The following is a 20,000-nucleotide window of genomic DNA, read 5'->3' on the forward strand; positions in this document are numbered from 1 at the left end:
TTTCTTTTTTTATTTTTAAAAACCATCCTGCAACAAACTGTCTGCTTACAGAACTGAAAGAATCCTGTTTTCCATCCACCTGCAAGTTCTCAATCTGAATCCGAACTCTCTTCAGCTCTCAGTAACGCTAAGCGGTCTCATCATTCCTCTTAAAACACCACAAAGTCACTTTAGAGCTTTTCAATGACATTCATGTTTTCACAGTTGTCGTTGCCTTGCTTCCCTTCGCTGCTATACCCAAACATCCCAAAAGTGTTTACTGTGGATTGGGATCATGGTCAACAACCATCATACAAACAGGGAATGGCTGTTTATACTATTGTAGGCTACTTGCTTCTAGCCACATAACTTAAAACTATTCAAACACAACGTCTGAATCTTTGCTCAATAAAATAAGACTTCCGAGCTCCATCCAACACACAGATCACAATGTTCCTAACTCTGCTGCCATAAAACCCATACTCCTGTAATCTTCCATCTTTCAAATTCTGTTTTAAATGTTTAGAAAACAACAAAATGAGATTATTATTATTATTATTATTTACTATTAACCTTTTTTACTATCAGTTTAGTACTGTAAGTATTAAACTGACTTGCAATACCACAAGGACAGCTACACACAGAAAGCAGAGCCACACACAGCAGAAGGTACCCCACCGCCAAAAAAAGAAAGTGTCATTGTTCTCCAAATGGTAATAAAAGGTGTAGATGGGGAAAAAAAAGTTCCAGATTAAATCAAACAATATTTTACAGAAACATTATCAGATCTGTTCTGAAAAATCCTGGTACTCTTTGTGATAATGCCATTTTAGGGTATCATTGTCGGTGTCATGGTGTTATTTTTAATTCAGGCTTTGGAAATGTATTTTGTAATCTGTTATTTGTATTAAAAATAAAACACAGTCAAAAAGATAATGCCAGAACACATCCTGAAACAAACAGGGAGTGAAATACATTGAAGAGAGACTTACAGAAAGCATGGCAATAAGAATGCCAGCCGCAGAAAGCACTCCATCGCTTATGGTGTCTCCGTTTTTGTAGGGGTACCGGATTGATTCATCGTTGCAGTAAAACCCCCGCTGGTATGGCTTGATAGTGCTAGTTTCAATTATCAGGAAGGGAAGGCCAGCTAGCGAGACAGTGAAAGAGGAGAAACAAGAACAAAACAAAATAAATCAATCAGGTTACAAGGACAAAACGCAAGACCACAGAGTGTATAGCGTAGCCAGAGGGAAATGCAATGGAGACGTTTCGTTTCAGAGGACCTTAACAAACATAGGGAAGAATTAAAAGTTGAACCCTCTCTGAAAGAAGGGGAAGCTAGGTGTGTTCAACACCCACTGAGCAAACAAGCAATGAAACGTCACGTTAACTTATCATACCATCGGCGATGCTTACCTGACAGCATTAGTGCAAAGCACTGTAACAAACTGGCACTTATTATACAAGGAAACTGCATAACCAACATTCAGTGCAATATATAAATGTTGCTGTGCATTAAATCAACGTCAAGCTGTGAATGTGTAATGTGCTTCTGGTAATTAAAACATTAAACAAAACAGCAACAATCGTTATTCAATTTAACAATCTTTAACTAAAATTAAATAGGTGGAGGTATCAAAGTACTAGACTTCAGGGACATCAGCAGCATAAACTCTGTTCAGAAAAGCCACCGCAATGACTCTGTTCTGTCAGCTGGGATTGTGGGCACCAGGGTTGAGCTGGATCCAATTCAAACCTTTCCTTTGCTGTCGAGATAAGTACCAATAGCAGCCTGATCTGTCCACAGGTTCATTGTCATCTTGGAACAAACGATACCTGATGACAAACTCTGGAGCCTAGAAAGGTATAGCTTTCAACATGGAAACTCCAGGCCAGACTACATCAGGATTACATCACTCCTGTAGGAACCTCTTACATCCTTCTGATCTTACACTGCTTACTTTTTTCGGAGTTGCATCCGATTAGCAATGCATTGTGTATTAAGAGTTTAGTCTCAGAAGCAGATCTGTAATTGGCTGTAATACAGTATTGATATTTAATCTACAATGAGAAATGGGAGAACATTTGTATTTTTGTTTTGGGTTGGTTTAGTGTATTTCAATCACTGTCCAATTTCTGTAATAACGTTTAAATGACAGAGACATGCAGATGTGTATGCTTGCTAAACGAAAGATCCAAGAAACAGTGTTCTCCCAAGATCTGAATCTATATAAACAAAACACTGAGGTTCTTCTGTTATGCCAGTTTACCAGCAACAAGTAATGTTAATCACCCTAAATTCTAGGTCTGGGGAGAACAGCAACCAAGACAGTCTGTGTCACATGTTTTTGTTTTTCTCTCAACACAATTTTGTGGCATTTTATTCCCAAAAGGACTCGCAAGAACTAGGTTCACAGGCAGTGAAAGAGACGGAAGACACAAAGAAAGACCATTTCAGTGATGTGTGGCATTCAAGATGTTGAAACAGTCTCTAACAGTAATGTCTAATGCAGCAGCGTACAATGCCAGAGCTAATCCTTTAGCTGGGTCTTAAAACACTGATTATACCTACCAACACCCCCTTCTCAGTCAAATTTCAGTGTTGACTTCATTTCTGTATGCTCCTTTGTCCTGTCCTAACTAACAGATTATTTCAAATGTTTTTTTTTTTTTTTTAAGGGTTTCTTTGTAAAGAACTAAACATTGTAACAAGTGTACAGGATAAAAACATTGTGCTAGACACCCTGCAGTATCTCAAGGCCCCAGCGTAAACTATACTGTACCTGTAAGGAATGTGTTTCACTAATACGTATAGTGTGCATGACGTCAGCGAAAACCAAGTCTCTTCCCTCTCAATCCCAGGTTTAATTGAGAATGCCCATTGGGGGAATTAACCAAACCAATTAAATACTCCAGTGGTCCCTGCTTCACCTTTGCACCAAAACAAACAAGCTAGCTGTCCTTTGAAGCGACCAGCAGACAAAGTGAGTTATGGGCCAACAGTTGGGGGGGAGAGATAATACCAATGATGGTAAAACACGTATAACAAATGTTCTGCTTTAGATTTAAAGTGAGAAGTTCAAGAGCAAGTCCAGACGTGGCTGACAGAGGAGTCGTGCAGTGCTGAAGCTGGCCCTGGAGTTCAGGGTTTCATCACAGCAAAGGAGCATTGTGCAGTGTTGAAGCTGGCCCTGGGATCAGGGTTTCATAATAGAGGAGCATTGAGCAGTGCTAAGCTGGCCCTGGGATCAGGGTTTCATAATAGAGGAGCATTGTGCAGTGATGAAGCTGGTCCTGGGGTTCAGGGTTTCATCATAGCAGAGGAGCACTGTGCAGTGCTGAAGCTGGCCCTGGGATCAGGGTTTCATAATAGAGGAGCATTGTGCAGTGCTGAAGCTGGCCCTGGGATCAGGGTTTCATAATAGAGGAGCACTGTGCAATGCTGAAGCTGGCCCTGGGATCAGGGTTTCATAATAGAGGAGCATTGTGCAGTGCTGAAGCTGGCCCTGGGATCAGGGTTTCATAATAGAGGAGCATTGTGCAGTGCTGAAGCTGGCCCTGGGATCAGGGTTTCATAATAGAGGAGCATTGTGCAGTGCTGAAGCTGGCCCTGGGATCAGGGTTTCATAATAGAGGAGCATTGTGCAGTGCTGAAGCTGGCTCTGGGGTTCAGGGTTTCATCATAGTGGTGCAGTCCGGCAATATAAAACACAGCAGTATCATACCCTGCATGTGTTTAAAAGTATCGAAAAAATAAATACACTAAATCAAGAGAATTATAGATTTTACAATCCTGAAAAAGACTATGAATATAAAAGCACATTCCTGCTAAGCGAGTGGTGGAGTCCAATAACACTGCACTGAAAAACATAAGCAATGCAATTCATTAGTGCAGTTTCAGCTATTTGGACATAATATCAAATTAGCTTTATGCTTTTTGATCGTCTGTACATATAGCAGCTGGTTAGGATCTACTTACTTCCTTCAGGCTCCTTAATAAATACAAATGCATATTATTTATGTGTTTGTGCAAAGTCTGCCAGGATCAGAAGGCTGCCACCTGCATAAATATAGCAGATAACATGGCTTTCTAATGAAACTCAAACTGTAGGGTTCCCAGAAAAGAACTGGAAAACACACAGATGGGTGCAAAACATTATGCACTATGTAACTGTGTGCTGTCTGGTGGGCTTGGAGAGGACCTGGGGTAAGTTTAGTTGATTGATATTTCTTAATCAATGCACACCCTCAGTGCTTTTTTTTTTTTTTTTTTTTGATTCAAACAAAATCTACACCATCAGAATATAATATATGCAGTACTTCGGAAGCATCCGCTAATACTGAAACTTCTAGAATCTTAAAAACAAACACTTCCAAGACTGTTCTTCATCTAGCACCGCTTTCTTTGTGTGTCAAGATATTACGATCACAAGAGCTGAATATCCACTGACAAATGATGATGCAAATGAAGTGGTTAGGTTGAAAGGTAATTCAGTAGAGGCGAGAGTTTCACAAGCGCAACGGTACACTCCGGACTGCAGAATGAGGAACTCAATGAAATAATGATGGGTTTTCACACTGAAAACTGTACTGCCACAGAGTGACAGTGCAGGCAACAAAGCGAGCGACTCAAAGTGCACCCTGTCCCTTTAAGATTCAAATAAAGTCCAATTCCAACTTTCATTACGAGACCTTCAGCAACAATGGAGTGCCCTGCAGTCAAACAATACGTGAAAGGGACGTTACAAAGGGGTCCCAAGCAGCCCCAGGGAATGGCAGCCTCTTTCTCCGCATTGTGACTTCTTTTTACAAAAGCCCCACTGTTCTGCCCCACTCCCCAACGAACAGAAGCTACAACGCAAGGGAACGCGGTTTACCCATCCATGGCATTGCCAAAAGAGCTGTCTGGTATGTTAAGATTTCTTCAAAATGGGAAAACAACAAGTGTCTTTGTGTAATTCACAGAAACAAAACACACACAGAAAAACAAAAAGACCCAACAGAAATGTTAGAGCGATTCCGCAAATCAAGGCTTTTAGTCTATAGCGTTTTGAGGAGTGGGAATTTAGTGTGTGTGTAGGGAGTGGGGGGATTTAAAAATAGGGAGGCTCAACTAGGCAGCCCTTTATACAAGCAATGGATTACAACATTCAAAAAATCTGCGACACCCCATTTAAATTGCTGTTTGCAAACTACAAGAATACAAATATATAACAATTTACAAGTTGCATAAGGCATTTGGATATATAATCAACCCCGCACTTGTGTTGCGACTGTGGGATTTATTGCAATAAACACGGAGTCAGGGAAATACATGCAAAAGAAAAAAAACTTCTAAAATCAGCACAAACAGAAAGCAACGACAAGCAGCTGGTTGCCATGATGGAGTCCAGACCTAATAGCTGAAAAGTTGGCTCGGTTTGTGTTTTTGTGAATTCATCCTCTGCTTTTAGCAATTCAATTATATCAGTCCCCTCACACCTGCTGTTATGAAAAAAAAAATAATGCAAGTGCCATAATTAGAGCAGAAGCAACCCTAATGTAGTAAACACGTGTGTTAACCCAAATATCTTTAAAGGGAAAAAGCATGGAGCTTTTACTCAAGCGGTTTGGATTTTCTTTGCATAAACAAGATCATGTGTAGCTCGTTTCGAAAAAGGCAACACTGAAGAAATGAGCTCTTGCATAGTAAGACTGGGTAGACGCAACCGTCAATGCATTTTCATATAATACTTCAGCGTGACAGACTGAATCATGCTTTTCTTAATCAGGATTTAAAGTTTATTTTCAAAAGCAGCAGAGTGCCCCGGTCATTAGATGGTCATGCCTCTTGAAAATGCTGAATACTTAAAGTGAAACACAAAAAATCTTGGAAATTAATTAATTTATCTTGTGGACTTGGAACACAGTTGAGGCTGTGCGTGTGGTTCTGCTATAACATGCAAACCAGGTTCTTGCACAATGCAATAACAATGCTGGGTGTGCAGGGGACTGGGAACCAGCAGAATCCTCTTTTCACAGGCCAGACCAGCCACTAGAGTGGATTGTGACCTCACTTCCTGTCTCTACCTTCAAGCGAGACTGACCAAGGAGCATGGTGGGGTACCTGATAAATAAACAAACAAACAAACAACTCTATAAAAAGAGTCCTTTTACATTGCAAGCACAGTTTTCCAGTCCTAGCAACCTGGTTTCAGAGGCACATTTTCAGACGGGGCTGTGTTGCATGTTGCGGGGGGGGGGCGGGGGGGGGGGGGTAATTAGGGGTTACTCATTCCCAAGAGGTATTTCACAATGCAGGAGTCACTAGTTCCATCTTGGTAGGCAATGTTACTGGAGCATGTGAACTGGAAACCCTTCAGAGAGTAAACAGCCAAAATAAATATCCTTCAGACCAAAGAATGCCCCATTATCAGCAAACAGTACTTTTTCTACTGTTTTAGTTTACACTAAAGCCTTAAATCAAGGGGGGGTAAACTGAAACAAAAAGAAAAGAGAATAGAATATGTATTGTGGGACTTTTCTGGAATTCAAATTTCAAGCTAGGCGAGTGTGTTTTAGTTTAGCTGAAGCATTTAGTTTTCCATGTTTGTGTCTCAGAGTGCTATTCTTGTAACACCCTGTTAGGATATCCCCTTTTTATTCTTCTTCTTTGACACTTTCTCCAGAAGAAACAAAAAACACAAACACACACAAAACAAAAAAACAGTGCGATGGAAACACGACATTCTGAACTCTGACAGTCTATTAACCCAGACCTCCTTCTCACATCCCTGCCTGACAGCACAATGACTGATTAATCAGGTCATGGATCAAACGGTGACCTCACAGGCCTTCAGAAGGAAAAGGCCATGAACATAAGCAGATGTGCAGGTCCTCCACAGAGGTGCACTAAGCCCAAGAAACTCTGTTCAAGTCTCTCCCTTTCCTTGACCCTTCAGTGTGAGTTTACCATTAACCCTTTCTCTTTTCTCCAAGCAACCCGCTTCCCAACAGGGCACCTTCCCAAAGCTGACAGCCTTAACCAGAGCGCATGTGACCACCACGCCACTATCCATATGACCTTTCACCTTTCAGCTGCACAAAAACAATGAGCAATAAATGGCCACCCTTTGTCTACCCGCCCCACTGCAGGCTGTGCACTCACACATGCGCTCTGTTACGAGGTGTTATTTCAGCTTCACACTGTACCTGTATATGGGTGCAGAGATCCCAGCTCCTCTAAAGCTAGCAGGGCAGGTTCAGATGTTCATGTGACCTGAACCTGGTAACTGAGACCCTCACTTGTAACGGATCAAAAGCCATCCAGGCAGTCAGTTGCTGGGAACGGAGAGAACAAACGCACAGAAGGGCTTGCATTCTGTTGGAATGTGCTTAACTGCAACATTGTGAAAGATATGATGGGCCTCTGCCCCAGCAATTTATTTCTGCTGTTTTCTACATTAAATTAAAAACAACTCAACCTTCTTTCCTCCCAGTGATTATGACATTTCCTAGAGGTGCTTCTTAAATCCAATTCAACTGATTTTCACACACACACACACACACACACACACACACACACACAAAAATGGGCTTTTGACAAACTGTGAAGATTTTCTATTAGTGACAAGTATATCTCACCAGAAATAAACTACAAAATAGTGACTTGTGAGAAATGTTTGTTTTTATATGTTGTTTTTTCTGTATCATCATTAAATTACATTAATCAGTGGAAATCTTTGTATTAGGCTGGTTCCCAGTGTCTGCTACTGAGAAACACTGTTTTTTGTTGTTGTTGTTGTAAATGGCAGTGTGTCATAAGGTTTCTCGTTTTTGCTTATTGTTAAGTAGACCAACAGTTCCAAACCGAACAAAAGGGAGACTATGGAAATGGAATCTGGGAAATATACATTAATTAGTAAACTTCAAAGGCTTTAAAAGGGAATAGCGAGGAGAAGGGGCATGTGGTAATTGTCACATCACCAGGACGCCTAGTCCTGACAAGGAAGGTGATGCAGATTAAGACGTCCGCATCTTCTTGTGTAACATTCCGCATGTCGCAGAGACAGGCTCAGTGGGAAGATCAGCATGAGGAATCCACGTTGCGATCATGGGAGAGTGGATGACAACTTCTACACCCAAACCCACAGATTAATTTTGCTATGGTACTGACCTCTCACCCCTCTGCTGAAAGTGGGTAGGTTTTAAGGAACTCCATACAAAAAATCATTCTTTACTCAGCAGGACAGAGCCCTGGACTGATGTGACATGCTGGTCTCTGTCTGCTGGTTTCCACCACCTTCACTGGAATGCATGGCAGCGTTTTGCACATCACAGGAAAGCAGTGCTTGTGAGACAGAATGTTAAGGTGACAATTCACACAGGCAGGACAAAGCACGGCTTTGTTGAAGACCAACCAGTAAAAGCACCGAATCAGATGAACACATAACCCAGACAGAAGGCTGAGTTGTATCACTGGTACACCAGCAAGGGAATTCTGCCACCAAGATTAATTCCCACAAACAGAATCTTAAAAACCATTATAAATGGGTGTGTCTAAACTGGCTAGATCTTGAATGCCTCTGTGTTTATTGATTTTATTAGCTGGCTGAGCCAGGGGTATGGTTAGCAGATGTGGTTTTGTTTCTTATAAATCACATATGAAAAATCACTGGTAAGGATTTGTCAAAATTTAATTACATCTTATTTCATTACATCTATGTTATGCTTATACTATTTCATGTATTATGCACTTTGCATTGTAATGTATTATGTTTTTTTTTTTTTTACTGTATAGCGTGTATTATGGATTTCTCTGAATTTAAAGTATTATGAGTTTTCTTGTTTTACTGCATCTTGTAAAGCACTTTGTGATGGTGGTCCACTATGAAAGGCGCTATATAAAATAAAGATCGATCGATTGTGTCTAAATGGCATTCCGTGCATAGAACGCACAGCATAGTTCTAAAGGTAAAAAAAAGGCACCACTTTCTTTCTAAGTTTAACAAGTTTCTGAATCCAGTCTTTGTTTCTTGGGATACATAATACGTTCACACATTGTGTGTAAGGTGTCTCTGTTTTCTCTTATCGCACAGTATGTGCAGACAGCCCAAACTGCACAAAGACCACGTGTTACCTTGTATTGAGTTAGCAATCACAACCTTGAGTTCTCTAACACAGTCTTTTACACTTGCCACAATTTTGTGCACTTCTCCCTGTCCAGTCATCCCTCCACTTTATAGACAGCGCTCCAAGGCAATGTAAAGTCAACCAGTCTAGTGCAGATAGCTTCGAATAAAAAAAGCTGCTAATGTTAGCAGGCTGGTGAGAGGCAGCCAATCCCTTCCTTTTTGATTCTCTCAATACATTAAACAGGATACACGGCCAGGCAAGTCATGAAAACATTTGCTTACAAGAGATTTTTTTAAAACAAATAAAAAAGTAGCCACTCATTCACAAACTTTCCCTACAGGTGGTTCTGTTGATTTAATGATACAGCTCCTTACAGTTTTATCTGCACAATCTATCCACATGCAGTCCCTTTAGTTTGTACTGGAGTGCTGCTTGCTCTGGTAGCCACAGTAGCACAGAGGCTTAATACCCATCTTTTTTTAAATGTTTGCCAAGTCATAACGAAATGCTAATGAATGCTGCAACCAACAGAATTGGACAGCCTAATACCTGTTAAATAGATTTTAGTAGATACAAAAGTTCTACCAAAAGAATTTGATCTATTAATCTCTAGTCTACATGACCCTTTGCAACATTTCGGTTCATTTTTATACAAGGATTTAGGACAATGTAAACTGTATGCAGTATTCCCATCCAGAAGAAGACTTGCATGAGAGAACAGTCCTCAATCAATTACTTAGCCAGTCCTTCAATTGAAATGCCTTGGACATTCCCCAGTGAGGGAGAATGTAGCCTCCCAGGACTCTTCACTAACCTGAACTCCTGCACGGTTCAGACACAGTGAAAGATGTCTTTGTCCTCCTCTCCTCCCCTGCCAAATAAACATATCCTGCGTTTGAACCCCTAACCTTTCCAATATTCCAGTCCCCTTGCTGTACAGTCGATTGCCTGCCTCTTCACTGCAACATAATCGCACGCAACCCTAAGAGCTTCAGCACAGACGGTTTCCAGGGAATACAGTACTTTTTCATTTTAAGAAGAAAAAAACTTCACGAAATGACTCCAAATTGTTTGCAGCACTACCTCTTGCGTGGCAGCTTAATAATAATTGCAGCTTTAATCAAAATATATAATTCACTACAGATGAGCACGCCAAGCAAAGACTTATCAAGCGTTCAATTAGAACGGAACTGGATTTTTTTTTACAGTTTCATTTAACGTACTTTATTACGTCGAGAGAGAAACAAGACAATATTAACCATCAAGATAAAACACTGAAACCAGTCCAGTGTGTGTCTATTCAACTACACAAGAATTTCAACTAAACTAAACTTTCTGGTCGTACAGTAGTTTAAAAAGAGCAGAAATTCAATGCTCGTGAGACTCCCTCCCTTAGTCCACAAGCAAAGTAAAATAGAAGGTTATTTTATGATAACAATGGTGTAATTTGAATGAGTGTGTTTTACAGTGTCAAGCAGCGTTTGCTTCAAAGAGGTCAGTCCTTGTTGTACCTCATCTGTGATTCATGCCTAATCCTTCTAGACCCCATAAAAAGAGGAGATTTGCTTTCCCCCCACAAATTCCTTTTTCTAATTTTATAGTTCAGACAAAAGAGCCAAAAGAAAAACTAACAACCCAAATATGACCCCCCCAAATGTATTTATAAACCCATTAAGTTCAAAATGTATTTCTCTGAAAAAAAATACCAGAACGCAGGCTGTATTTATGTCACTTGATACATTACATTTAGACTTAACTTTTGTGGTTAACAAAACCAGCGTATGTTATCATAACAATAGCGTTAGAGAAAACTGAAATAACAGGTAAGATGCCAGTTAAAAATGCTCCAAATAAATTACAAAGCAGCCTGTCCTCAGATGAGGACGATGGCACTGAAGGGGTGAGGTGTGTACAGTCCAATGCAACTTTTACTACTGTGAGGAACAGCTGGCAGCCTCCTCGGTTATATGGTCATCCCCACTTAATGTGCCAGAGGGTTCATGACCCTGAAACTAATTATTCTGGGACAGTATGCAATTCTGACTGTGTGGCTGGAGATTATAACCCTACTTTGTCCTTCAAAAAATTAAATAAAAATAATAACAACAACAATCATAATAAATTATTTATTTATTTACTGTTTTAAGAAGGTTCTCAGCACACACACATACACACACGTAAGCAATCTCCTTCAATTGAAAATCTTTGTTCTTCAGCTGCTAAATCTATAAAGCCACAAAAGAAAAACCACATTTTAAAAGGACAGTTCTCAAGCAAGCACTTCGCTTTTCATTAAAATAATGGAATTGTCCTGGTCAGCCCATCCAAAACGAATGCCTCAGATCTTTCATACAAAGCCGCTGCATTTGTCTACTTAAAATGCTTCGAGTGATTTGTGAAAATCAGTTACAATTACCAACGCACTACAGGCTTTGTGGGTAGAATTACAATTACGGTTTAAAAAAACAGCAACTGTGAGCTGTTGAGGATACAGATCTGTTGAGGATACAACTGCAAGACAACTAAATAGAGATGTTGGTAAGATGATCTGTTGGTTCACCTGCCCAATCAAGTGATCACAGTATTGCTTTCCTGGGCTGTATTGCCTTCTAGGGATGACAAACTAGCTTTTCAAAATGTATGTTTCTAGTATCTAAATACTATGGCCGCATTTGCCAATTTATAAATGGGAACCATATATTATAAAGTCCATAGGAAATTGGCAAACAAACAAACAAACAAACAAACAAACATCAGACACAATTCCTGTACCTGTTTTACATTCTTCTCATTGATACAGGGGCCACATCATGAATCGGGGGTCGGAGAACACAACAAATGGATCAATCGACAGATCTGCTGCTCAGATTCAATGTCTGCATCTGTGCAACCACTTCTTAACAATCTAGGATCGTTCTGTTAAAACCTTTACTCAAATAGCTCTGATTGTTTAGCAATTAAACCTATGGGAAAACCCTTGGTTCACCTTAGGTTTAGCCTGGTTTACAATGGGAGAAGTATTCAAGTCCCACATACCTAGACCCAGAAGGTCAGCAGGGATAATGACACGTTGCTCCTCTGATGAAGCTAAGCCTCCAGAAGCAAACACAAAAAACATGGAAATCAAGCAATCGCAAAGCTGGGACCCGGCCACTTGTGTCTGGGGTGTCCCAAATGTTGGGTAAATTAAGGCCACAGCTCCTGAATCTTGAGATTGTTGAGATGAAATAATCCACAGTGTTCAATATTCTTGACTGGCTGCAAAACGTGACTGTGCAAACACCTAAGGGAATGGACAGTACAAACAGGCGGTGCTTTCAAATACTGGTTTAGAAGAAAAAGTAAAGACTGTAGGATAACAGTGGCTTTCACCAGTGATGCATTACAGAACCATTCAGTCTTAATCAAAACAAATAAACGGCAGGGTTTAACGATTTGCGAAACCGACCTCCTTTGAAAAAAAAAAAAAAAGGATAATGCTGCCTAACAATGAAGTGGATTCAGCAACAGTAACAGGTTAGCTTGTGTGTGCAGTGATTATGTTTGTGAAGGTGGGAAACGAAAGTGGCCACTTCCTTTTTCGTGGTAACTCCCTTTTACCACAACTTAACCAGAATCACATGAAGGATGATGATTGATGTTGCTTATTGCCACGAGCAAGGGGACGCACAAAGGGGGCTCTAAACCAAAAAGCAAAACTTTGCTTTAATTAAAGTGACTGATGTATAGAAGGGATGTCCTGCCTTCACTTTAGCTTGGGACAGCTGACACAGCCCACTGATAAACTAATTAACAGTCATTACATGGGCTGGGAAAGACAATCACCACCTTCACCCTTTAACATACTTTTTTTTTCAGCTTCTGCTGATATGATAAAAGCAGACATTCCACTGCCAAGAAGCGCTATATATATATATATATATATATATATATATATATATATATATATATATATATATATATATATATATATATATATATATATACACACACACACACACACACACACACACACGTTAAGACAAAAGCCACACTTGAATAAGCCTTTGTCTATAGCTCATGCTTTCGTTAATGTGAATCAGGCTTGCCATACAGAGAAAAAAGAAGCCTTAGATTTCTTAATGTAAATTTAACACAAGTGCACACAGAGACACAAGTCCTTCCTTGAGGTTACCTATAAAGCTTGTTGGACTGAACAGGCTCTGATCTTCCTAGCTACGTTCAGTTTTGTTGCACCACATGCAAAATTTCCAGGACAATGGCACTGTACATTGAGCGAGTTGCAAATGCCATGCAGGAAACACTCTAATAAAAGGTTCTGAGTGATCAGCAATGGCTGCTCTGAAATGAATATATCTGAGCTAAAGGCAGAGCAACATGGGGGTTATTTTCACATGCTAATGTAGGTAATTCGCTGTCTGTGATGACACAAAAGAATGCATTGTGTACATTGATGCGCCTCTAACTGTCCTCAGAGTTATTGTTCAGGGGACTGAGTTCCATCGCTGTGATCCCAAAGGGGTGAGCCAGTTTACTAATTTAAGGGATGCTGAGTCGAGTCCTGCCTGAAAGCAGAAAGCAGGGTGTGGGGGACTCACACTGTCAAAGCATCAGCAATGAGTTATCTTTAGCTTGCAGCATTTCATCAGCTAACACCAGGAAACTAATTCTTCTGTCATGGTGTACCTTTAGCTTCAATGAGATCATTGACAGTCAAGAGGAAGATATCCAGAGTCTGCGAAGCTCACTTTAGCCACACTGCTTTGCACGTGTACTGGGCCCTGTTCAGGACACAAGCTTTCAGACCATGCTAAGGGTTCAGCTTGTGGTTTTTGCGAGCAAAGGCAAAAAAGGGGAATGATTAGTTTTGCAATCAATTTCACTCCACTTCCGTTAAGGTCAAGCCTGGGTTTTTAGCAGATTTTTCTCCAAATGTAAAGATTTCTCTGGATCTTCATTGTCATTTTTGTCAGATTTTTTTTTTTCTCCCCAGATACATCTGCAACACTAGCTTCATGTTTCTGTGACTGAAAAGGGTTACTGTCCACAGGTCAATGGTGTGGGCAACAAAATAAATAAATCTAGGAGTAAAACTGAGTTGCTGACAGGTGGCTAGAGGTCAACTAGGGGGGAATTCCATAGACAGAGGGAAAACAACCGATTTAACCACGCAAAAAAAGTTAAGAAAAGTAACTCATTGCAACATATCCTGTGACATTCACATTGGTTACAAGTTTTGAGTGCATTTCAGTTTCCAAAACCTTGACAGGGTTATCAACCTTTTTTTGAAACAAGCTATTTTTTTACTGTCTGGTGTACAGAGTTTTTGAAATTGATTTGAAATTAAATCTAAAATCAAGAAACCTGTGCCTTCAAAGGATACCTGATGTATTTTAAACAGCAGTTTTGCACCGTGGTCAGGGCGATTTGCACGTGGTTCTGGAACACCACTTATGTCACCTGTAACGTGTCACTGGTATTTAGACATACTCTTTCTCAACATTATTTAGAATCCTGAACACACCAGTATCTAGTAAGGTTTAAGTAAACAGAGAGGTAAACCTTACAGACCAGCAGAAGAGGAAACACATACAAACATCCCACATGCTTGCTGTAAATGCCCTTTTAAATTACAATGTTAAGTAAAGCTTATTCCCTCGTAAAACTCTGTAGGTATATAATTTAGTAAAGTTCTAACCAACCTCAAAACCAAAGGCTTTTTAAACCAATACACTGCTTATGAAGTGTGTGTCCCTGTGTGTTACAGAAGGAGCACACAGCACTACCGTGCATCAACATGCATCACCATAAAGAAACCTAGCCATTAAAACTAGCTGTACATTCCCATAAAACAAGAGAGCACGCCACCTCCAGCCCCCTTTACATATCCTAGTATTGACAGTATTAGTTTGGAAAGCTGTTCAGGAAGCACTCTGCTGTACAGCAGAGCAGTGCTCAACAGAGATTTCTACTGCAGTTTTATAGCACCCGTTTGTCATGCAACCTAACTGGACGGTGTGGACAGTGTAGTCAGAATCAGGTCTAATTTCAATAACGTGCACAGCACATAAGCTTATTCAGACATTAATGTTATAGGTGGTGTGCGCATTGCAATAATAATAATAATAATAAATAATAATGATAATAATAATAATAATGAGTTATGTACTTTCCACTGTATTTAATTTATCATGCATTATTTTTTACTGTATATCATGTATTATACATTTTTCTGTATTTGAAGTATTATGGATTTTCTTGTTTTTACTGCATCTTGTAAAGGTTTTGAGATGGTTGTCCACTATGAAAGACGATCGATTAAATAAAGATTGATTGATTGATTGATAATAATAATAATATAATAATAATAATAATAATAATAATAATAATAATAATAATAATAATAATAATAATAATAATAAAACCTCTTTAAAGAGGCTGTGGTTTTGTGCAGCACTGTGTAGCTATAGCCACCCAAACCTCCTAAAACATGAAGCAGTGAAGGTCTTGTTTATAGTAGCTGGAGGCTTGATACCAACATTTTGCTCAGTCATCAGACCACTAAATCTGAAGATGTCAGTGCCGAGGTGTATAAATCAAACGCTTAAGGGTCTATAACCCTATTAAAGTCTTTGAATTTCGCCTTGAAGAAAGTTGTATCGGATCACAGTCTGAGCAAATATCCAGCAATTAACCGAGGGTTGCAGTGGAAATAAGCTGACCAATAAAGTTTCACATTTCTGACCAAACTCGGCCACACCTCAGTCAGGGCCGAGTCGTTGTTTTTGTTTTTACCTACAGTATACCAGCCTTTCCTGAAATACCCCCTTTAAAATTATTCCAGATGTCACATCAAGAGGGGTCCCTGGCCACTGAAATTGAGGAATGTCAGAAATTTGGAAAATATTTATAGAATCGGGCTGTGAAAGCAACAGTAAATCTTCTGATCACAGCTTAAAATGAGAAAGTGTATTTTCTGAGAGCTGCTTGACAACCAGGAAACCGAATTAAATTGAAAACATTTATTAAAAAAAAAAATAAAATAAATAATAATAAAAAAAAAAAACTTTTGCCAGGACAATAATTTAACTGAAAGAAATGTGAAGATTTAAACCACTAAGTAGCCTAAACTTTATACAAAGAAAAAAGTGCAGTTCCTTACAATCTCCAAACTGCAGTTGGGTAAACAGCCACTGAAAGTCTCTTAAGGGTTATTTCATTAATACTGCAAACTGCATTGGAAATACCCTTTTTAAAAGATACTATTGATCATAGGCACATAGGTCTTACTATGTTTATTGGTACTACTTTATAACTGTTGCTTTAGCTAACTCAATAAAGGGGGTTTGTAGCCAGATGTTTGGTTTTATTTTGTTTAAAATCCCTCTCCTGTCAGAGTTAGTTATTAGAATCTTGCGCCTATTTCATTCTAGAACTTATTAAACTTGGGTACAATACTCACATCTGAACCAATGAAATGTTGCTAAGTATCACCCTTGGATGACAACTCTAAATGAGTGATATATTCCTCTAAACTAAACTTTGAATGAGTTCCCGGTTCTTTTGTGTTGCGGGAGAAAGAAACGAACACAACGATCCTGTAGGTGAAAGCCATTAGTGGAGCTGGAGTAGTAACTCAACCCCAACGATCGGCTTTCCGAGGTAATAAACATCTAACAGATCCTGGTGTCAGAAATCCTCCCAGCGGGAGGAGCCGGCTACCCAGAGCAAACACTAAAATGAACTGTGCTGGGTCTGCCGGTGACCCCGCTGTCATCAACAGAGACCAAAGACAACCCCCAATAATGAGGTTTGGAGGGGAGAGACCACTTTCATTTCTCCCGTGGTAATGAGCGACCACCTTCTTACACGGACCACTGCCACTTCCACATCAAAAATACATGTATTTAAAAAGTACAAACTATGCCAGTATTGGTATGTCATATATGCATGGATCATCTGCTTTACAACACCATGATCAGATTTATAAAGTGCTGCACAGTAAGACACAAGTGAAGGAGTTACTGGAAGTTCACAATACAGTCAGATGAAAGTGTTTGTTGGAGTGCCCCGCCCCCCCCCCCCCCCCCCCCCCCCACCCCCCCCCCCCCCCCCCCCCCCCCCCCCCCCCCCCCCCCCACCCCCCCCCCCCCCCCCACCCCAAGTAAACTTCAATGGTCAAATTAGCTAAAATAACTTCCACAGCTTCAAAGTGGTAGCTGCTGTATATACTGGAAGCAGTAATAGAAGCATCTATTGTAAATATTCTCTGGAAAAGGGTGAAGTCACATGTATTCTCAGTTGCATCGATGGAGAAACAACTGAGAATACATATGACTTCACTCTTTCTGAATAAATTGATTGCATGTGTGTTTTACTTTAAGTAATTGTATAATCACCTTGTTGAAGGACAGCACAAGGGATACACTAGATCAGTAAATACGTTTTTAAACAGTTTATTATAAAAAATGGTATTCAATGCATCTGTGACAGTTGCTTCTTTTTTATTCTACTGGACAACAGAATAACTAGATATGATCCGCACACAATTCATTAGGGTTCTGATAAATGTAATGTGTGTGTGTGTGTGTGTGTGTGTGTGTGTTTGGCATCAAAAGACAAACATAGGGTTAAGTATCTAAAATAATGCTCTATTGATTAAGAGAACCCCTCAACGCAGCCTATCTTCATCCCTCCTGCCCCATTCGCAGAGGAACAAAAACAAGAATTTGCAAAGCTGTGCCTCACGAAATCTCTGCAATAGGTAATCAGAAGCAGCTGCGAAGCCCACTGAGTCAAAACATGGTGGAGCAGGAATCCGGTTCCCAGCATAGAGGGAACCAGAATCAAACGCTGCCGGACACATTGGGGGTTTTTGTTGTTTGTACCCAAGTTGTGTGCTTTGTTTCCAAAAAATACCACAACAGAAGGCATGATTTGCATTTCTCCAGCAGAGAACGACATGCCACTGGAAACATACGCTAATTTACTACAAAAAAGCAACTTTTTAACATTGACCAAGAATAGGGGGTAAAAACCCCCGTAATTTCCTTGTAATTAATCTTTATTTATGTATTTATTTATTTTAACCAAATGTTATAAACTTGACAAACACACTTAACATCAAATGTGACATGACCAACATAGATATGCCATTCACATGTGGCTGACTGGCAATTGAATTAAAGTACTCAGATCACAGTTACTTCCCAGAGAAATGACATTATTCCCAGTGTGTGCTTGCACTTGATGGTGCCTGGGGTTCAAACACAGAGAACTGTTGTCTGTCTGTGATGATACCTATCATTTCTATTTATTTATTTATTTATTTATAATAAAAGCAGTCACTCCTTGTGGGTGTGCTTAAAGTTATCTACAATTTAATCATGAACTTTCATTAGCCACATTTTCTAAATGACTATTATAAAGACATTCCTCATTTAATGATTATATTTAAATAATTATGTATTATTTTACCTCTATATACTAAGTTGCTTTTTTTTATTATTCATCAAGGAAAATTAGCAGATCTCCGCGGTTAGAGACACTGGTACCGGTGCTATTAAAAAAAATAATAAATAACAAAATAATAATAAATAAAACCTCTCTTCTTGTCTTGTCTTTGCAGACACGTGAAATCAAACAGCGTGTACGCTCGAGTGGTGTAATTACATATAGATAGCGTTAACCAGGGTTTGCCAGAGCCCGCTGTCAAACATACTAAGCGGAGATGGTAATCCGCGTTAGATTAAGAATTTTAGCCGACGTAAATGTGTCAGTTTGACCCGATAAAAACAGTTACAGTAATCAACTTCGAGGAATTAAGTTACAGTGCTGAAACCTGCACTACCCAAGATAAACTGAGTGTTTCTCGAATTTCAAAAAATGTAACATGGGAATCTCAAAGTCTCTACTGTCAGCAAACGTGTTAAATGATGAATGATATTGCCATTCTCGCACAAACGTTCACCTCTCTGTCAAACTGTTATTATTGTAACACAGCATGCACCAGTATACAGCTGCACCAAATAGACTCGGTTCTGCGGTGCAACAGGGTAATATTGTAATACTGTAACAAGGAAAGTTCAGCACTCTCGGACAAACTGTTCATGCAAAGGTAATTATATCAGAAATCCGTGATGTGGCAGGGAATTGAATCAAGAGTTACTGTCACACATTTCAGCAGCAAGAGCAAAACTGAAAACCTCCATAGCATAACCCACAGTCCTGAACAAGAATACACGGTGGCATTAATTGAACTCGTAATGTTAAAAAAAAAAAAAAAGCAATTAAAGTAGGGAATTCTGATAACAAACATCTGTACGCAGTTTATTTTTTTAAAATAAAGCATTTTAGAAAATGAGCGCATCGTGTTCGTTGTTCATGACCATTTAATGAAGCGTACAATACTGGGAAATAACGCTGCATTTGTTGTTAAATGTAATACTGTACTCACCCAGAATCAAGCAGAAGAGATCAAGGCAGACCAGCATGCCCTTCTTGCTGTTGTCTTTCCCGTTACTGCTGTTATTTAAGGTCGGATTTCCACCGTTTCTGGTCTCTGGGGCCATTGCTTTGTCGTACTTGTAGTTTTGCATTTAAAAAATGTTTTATTTTTTATTTTTTAATTATTATTTTTTTTTTTTTGCTGTTGTTTTTATCCGGGACAAAACTAAAATGTAACGGCGAGGGTGCCCCTCTTTTACAGCAAACAAAACAACAAAAGCGCGTTTAAAGATGAACAAAGCGAAAACGCCGTTTCCCTAGCGCAATCCGAGCTGTTTCCCAGTCTTGTTGGAACTCCCGGTACAGTATTACTTCAGCTTAGTTAAACTTGTTGCTGGGTCGTTCTCTTGTCGTTGTAGGTGTGCTTGGCTTTTACAAAAAATAAAAATAAAAAAGCG

The 20,000-nt window shown here is 39.6% G+C and overlaps 1 protein-coding gene across 1 annotated transcript in view; it reads right to left on the reverse strand.

Moving 5' to 3' along the window:
- The window catches only part of LOC121331164 (phospholipid phosphatase 3-like), a 40,397-nt gene that overhangs the window by 20,187 nt on the left and 210 nt on the right, over positions 1–20,000 (reverse strand). Inside the window, exons 1-2 of the mRNA XM_041278387.1 lie at positions 19,553–20,000; positions 972–1,129 (exon numbers count right to left, since the gene is read on the reverse strand). The exon at positions 19,553–20,000 is cut by the window's right edge and continues 210 nt beyond it. Of these exons, the coding sequence (XP_041134321.1) occupies positions 972–1,129; positions 19,553–19,694 (300 nt within the window). The 5' untranslated portion in view covers positions 19,695–20,000. The remainder of the gene's footprint in view (positions 1–971; positions 1,130–19,552) is intronic.

Source organism: Polyodon spathula, chromosome 18, assembly GCF_017654505.1.
Source record: "Polyodon spathula isolate WHYD16114869_AA chromosome 18, ASM1765450v1, whole genome shotgun sequence".
NCBI classification, from domain to species: domain Eukaryota; kingdom Metazoa; phylum Chordata; class Actinopteri; order Acipenseriformes; family Polyodontidae; genus Polyodon; species Polyodon spathula.